This window comes from Austrofundulus limnaeus, unplaced genomic scaffold (genome assembly GCF_001266775.1).
Source record: "Austrofundulus limnaeus strain Quisiro unplaced genomic scaffold, Austrofundulus_limnaeus-1.0 Scaffold490, whole genome shotgun sequence".
NCBI classification, from domain to species: domain Eukaryota; kingdom Metazoa; phylum Chordata; class Actinopteri; order Cyprinodontiformes; family Rivulidae; genus Austrofundulus; species Austrofundulus limnaeus.
The window spans coordinates 91772-97216 of NW_013952892.1; the positions used below are offsets into that span (position 1 = coordinate 91772).

The 5445-nt window shown below is 43.8% G+C and overlaps 1 protein-coding gene across 1 annotated transcript in view; it reads right to left on the bottom strand.

Moving 5' to 3' along the window:
• slc9a3.1 (solute carrier family 9 member A3, tandem duplicate 1) overlaps positions 1 to 5445 on the bottom strand; it is a gene marked incomplete in the record, with an annotated part of 32527 nt that overhangs the window by 9797 nt on the left and 17285 nt on the right. The window contains 4 exon segments of the mRNA XM_014025671.1: positions 292 to 469; positions 550 to 628; positions 1563 to 1723; positions 1811 to 2113. Coding sequence (XP_013881125.1) covers positions 292 to 469; positions 550 to 628; positions 1563 to 1723; positions 1811 to 2113 — 721 coding nt within the window.

Sequence of the window (5445 nt, forward strand, 5' to 3'; positions counted from 1 at the left end):
TTGTATGGTATGGTATGTTTTTGTATGGCATGGCATGGTATGGTATGGTATGGTAGGGTGTTGTTGTTTTGTATCATACAGAATAGTATTGTACAGTTTTGTATGGTATTGTACCTTATTCAGTACTGTATCTTGTTTTGAAACCCTAGAAAGACGTGACAAATATCCACAAATTTGTATCTATGMGTTGATGATTTCTTCGGCTGAAGACTCGTTCTGATGTGACTCAAGRTCACATCTGAGTTCAGCTTTCTTCTTAACAAACAGGTTGTTATCTAGTGGAGAACTCACGAAAGGATGGAGGACAGGGAGAGCATCTCAGCCGTCAGGTAGGCCAGGTACCCCACGACAAAGATGAAGCCGGGCTCGATGATCTGGATGTTTTTGGTGCATCTGGATAAAAGTGAGATGAGAAGCCCGAACACGAACCCCAGGAGAGAACCTCCAAACGCCACCACGAAGAAGGAAACTGTGGAGGAACACGGGTCAGTCTACCCATTCAAACTTAAGGTTTAATGTCTACCAATAAAAAAGTCAATAATGTCTCACTTATTCCTTTAACGATCTCAGCTGCCGTGACTTTAGCTCCTCCAAGCGTCACGAACGCATCAAAGACGTTGAAGAGCACCTACGAAACAGAAAACCAACAGATTAACATTATTTTACATGAGAAAGAYGATACCTTCAGGCAGCAGGTAATCTTTAAATTACAAATACAAATACACGTGATCAAGTTTCTTTTTCTATTCAGTCTGTGGCCTCGTTCTTAGAAAGGAGTCGCCTTGTTTTAATTGTTCCTTGAAATCCTTTCTGTTCCACTTCTGAACCGAGTTAAATTTCACAACCTGTTCAGGTCAGGAACTCCTGACCGAGTCCTGCTTTTTATAGCTTTACCTTCCAGAAATCCAGACTTGTGCTTCTGAGCCCACAGCATTAAAAAAAAGATAAAAAGATTTATTTTTGGACTCATTTGCGTCGTGTTCTGCAGAAACATTTTCTTTTTAACCTGAACTTTTAAAATTCTGAGACTTCAGAGACATTTCTGCTCTTTGGTTTCATCAAACCCAAATAATAAAATAAATCTGCGGTTCACAGAATCCCATCAAGTCAGAGGAAAGTAAGGGTGCTGAAGGCGCTGCAGCACGTCCTGACACTAGAGGACAGAGGTCTACGGTAAGTACTTTAACTTTGTTACAATATATAAGTAATTTCTTTGAGAATTTGTAATTTTACCTATTGTTTTAATCRCAACTTTAATTTTTATTTCATTTATTTCGGGCGTGTTATTTTATAGAAATTTATTTTCTCGTCTGTCTTTTTAGTGCTTTTATTTTGCTAAACCGTGTTCAGTCAGTTTCAGGAAACCTGAGTAGATCCGGACCTGGRCTTTGTCTGCACACGTGTTAAACTGTGGGAAGTTAAAACCTCATCTGTGCGTCCAAACAGAATTACAGATTTACAGCTCTGTGCAAAAGTCCTGATGCACTCCTGCCAACCGAGCTTTTGGTTCTTCTTCCTGAACGTTTCCACACGAAAAGGTCCAGAGGAGCTGCGATACGAACCACAGTGACGCCGTCGTTCAGCAGCGACTCTCCGAACACCATGATGAAGAGGACCTCGTTGACGTGGACCTGCTCGAACACGGCGAGGACGGCCACCGGGTCGACGGCGGCCAGCAGGCTGCCGAACAGGAGGTACTGCAGCAGACCGATCTCTGTGTCTCCTGCAGGACGGAGACGAGACAAACCTGAGGACAGCTCAGAAACATTTGTTATTTTGTCCTCCAACACCTGAACCCACCCGGCCTTACCCATGGCCCCGCCCTTGTTGCACCCCCACAGCGACAGCCCCACGCTGGCGGCGTTCCAGCAGGTCCCGATGATGGCGTGGATCAGGATACCCCCCAGGTTGGTGAAGAACATCTTGTTGGGCATGCTGTAGCCCGCGTCCAGGATGATCTGAGGCAGCAGGAAGAAGAAGAAGGTCCTGGGGGCCAGCTTGAAGGTCTGCTGCTTGTCGGCCCCCCAGATCATGCCCCCCAGGATGAAGCCRCAGCAGATGAGCAGGGCGCTCTCCGGGATGTACTCGGTCACGTGGTGGTTGGCCTCGATGACTGAGGGACAAACGGGAACAGGGTCAGACGTGGGTTTGTCTTTGGAGCTCTTTTCTTTGCAGATTTATATTCGACTCCTCAGCTCACAACAAAGAGGCTAGCGACTAGCATGGATAGGTTAGTGTTAGCATCAAAAAGGCTAGCGACTAGCATGTATAGGCTGGTGTTAGCATGAAAGAGGCTACCAACTAGCATGGATAGGCTAGTGTTAGCATCAAAAGGGCTAGCGACTAGCATGGATAGGCTGGTGTTAGCATGAAAGAGGCTAGCGACTAGCATGGATAGGCTGGTGTTAGCATGAAAGAGGCTAGCAACTAGCATTGGTAAGCTGGTGTTAGCATCAAAAGGGCTAGCGACTAGCATGGATAGGCTGGTGTTAGCATCAAAAGGGCTAGCGACTAGCATGGATAGGCTGGTGTTAGCATCAAAAGGGCTAGCGACTAGCATGGATAGGCTGGTGTTAGCATCAAAAGGGCTAGCAACTAGCATGGATAGGCTGGTGTTAGCGTGAAAGAGGCTAGCGACTAGCATGGATAGGCTGGTGTTAGCATGAAAGAGGCTAGCGACTAGCATTTATACGCTGGTGTTAGCATCAGAAAGGCTAGCGACTAGCATGGATAGGCTGTGTTAGCATCAAAAAGGCTAGCGACTAGCATGGATAGGCTGGTGTTAGCATCAAAAGAGCTAGCAACTAGCATGGATAGGCTGGTGTCAGCATAAAAAGGGCTAGCGACTAGCATGGATAGGCTGGTGTTAGCATCAAAGAGGCTAGTGACTAGCATGAATAGGCTGGTGTTAGCATCAAAGAGGCTAGCGACTAGCATGGATAGGCTGGTGTTAGCATCAAAGAGGCTAAGACCAGCCTATCGAGGCTAGCCACTAGCATGGATAGGCTGGTGTTAGCATCAAAGAGGCTAAGACCAGCCTATCGAGGCTAGCGACTAGCATGGATAGGCTGGTGTTAGCATCAGAAAGGCTAGTGACTAGCATGGATAGGCTGGTGTTAGCATAAAAAATGCTACAAACTAGCATGGATAGGCTCGTGTTAGCACCAGAGAGGCTAGCGACTCGAATAGATAAGCTTTTTAAATCTTTTTTTATTCAAAAAATAGAATAGACAATCTAGGGTTAGCATAGGAGACGTTAGCAACTAGCATGAATAATCTGGCAATAGACAAGGGCAAACACAACTGCTAATTCAGGTGGGATAAAGCTGTCTGCTTCACAGTAACATGTTTTTATCTAATATTTATACTTGACGTCATGCTGAACAGTAAATTCCATCTAAGGAACACCTGTCAGTTCATGATGCTTATAGGTTTTATATGTCAAACATTTTTGTTGGGAAAGTTTTTTTTAATTCAAATGGTTAATTTCAAATAAAGGTAAGCAGCTAATCCATGCTAGTTGCTAGCTTCTCCGATGCTAACACAAGTTAATAGTCTCTTTCTAATCTGCCAGCACCGGCCTCAGTTAGCGGTGCTGGCCCATCATTGATCAGATCAACAGCTGGTTTAGGAACAGATATTTTCCTAGTTGAATAATAGTCTCAGTTTTGGCCGTCATACCAAACTGTTTGCATCTACAGCTCAGGAATTTTACAGATTTTACTGCGTCTTCATCGTTCAACATGTCTTTTTTTCTAATTTCCTCCTGAAAAGAGACACTTCGTGGTTCCTCCTCCGGAACCGGCAGGTCCAGAACCACAGCCGGCAGGTTGTAAATGGATGATCAGCTCAAAGTTTGCACCATAACTAAACTCTGAATGTTAAACTCCTGTAGCTGCAACAAGTCCAAATGACYGACTGTTGGTGTCACTTTGTCCTGATGAATAACCAGCTTTATGAAATGTTCAGTTCAGGTTTTTGCTGCAGGTTTTTGTCTCGCTGAAGAATCACTGATGATCATTTAATAATAAAAGTTAATGGAGCTCAGTGTGAAAGACTCCTGCAGACATTTTATCCTGTTTCAAGCAACATTTTATTATTTTTCTGTCTTGTTGCACGGCTTTAAATTGAAACATGAAAATTAAACATTAAGGCTCACTGTGGGAATAATGAGCTCTGAAGTTTGGTAACAACAYGTTGCACAATGTGGACAAACTTTGCAAAGAACTAAAAAGAAATKTTCTCATAGACAAAAGGAATTTTGTTAAAAACGCCACCGTCTTCCCATCATAGCTTTAAATAAAACATGCGAAACATCACGAAAACGTGGGTCGAACAGGAAAAGTCTGCTATGATGTTTATCAGGTCGCAAAGTTTTAAAATAAAGTGTAAAAAAATTCCCTAAATCATTTTTCATAACTTACTGCAACATTTAACTTTCGCATTTAGATCCTTAATTTAATATTTACATCTTTTTTCATTTAAATTTAACATTTAATAAAAAAATAACTAAATGTAAGAACAGTGAGCTGAATAATAAAATGGGTTTGGTGACATTTTTAACATTATTTTACACTTGGAGCCTCATAATAATGTGAAAAACATTTGCAAATAAAAGAAAACAAACCACAGAAATCAGTTATTTGTCACATAAACACAACAAAATACATTTCAGAGCAACCAATCAATGGTTCTGTTGGGTTCTGGTGTTTGGACCTGCAGCTCAGCAGAACCATCACTCAGAATCTCTCACAAGGTTGGACTTTATGTGTCTGAGCTACTTTGTCTCAAACCCTCCCAGAATGCGGAGCGTGCACCCCCATAACTCTTTAAAAACATTTTCAGTCAGGTTCTGAGGTTCTGAGGTTCTGAAGTACTGAAGTACTGAAGTACTGAAGTACTGAAGTACGTACCCAGTTTGCACAGAAAACACACCAGTATCCACAACACAACGATGTACACCGACGTCACATGGTCCCACTTTAAGGAGACGATGGAGATCCCGGTGACGTTGGCCTCGTGTCCGCTGTGTGAATCGGACCTGAGCTGGGACTGCTGGCCCGGCACCGCTGGGATCAGAAACAGCAAACCCAGCAGCCAGAGGTGTGCGAGTCCAAAACGAGCCATGAAGTTAAAAAACAAACRAACTCAAAGCAGACTGAGAGGAAAGCGTCACCTGGTGAGCATCCTCCACCCGTTAGTTCAGAACAGAACCGGACCTGGACTCCTGCTTTTATAGGAGAGCAGCAGGTGGGAGTACCGGCCTCGAGTTATTCAGTCACATCGCTCAGCTTCAAGAGGACACATCTTCACACAGTCTGTGTGTGTGTGTGTGTGTGTGTGTGTGTGTGTGTGTGTGTGTGTGTGTGTGCTACATCAAAGTAAGGCAGCAGACAGAAACCCAGCTCAGCACAGGCTGAGTCAGAACCAGAACAGAACCCAGTG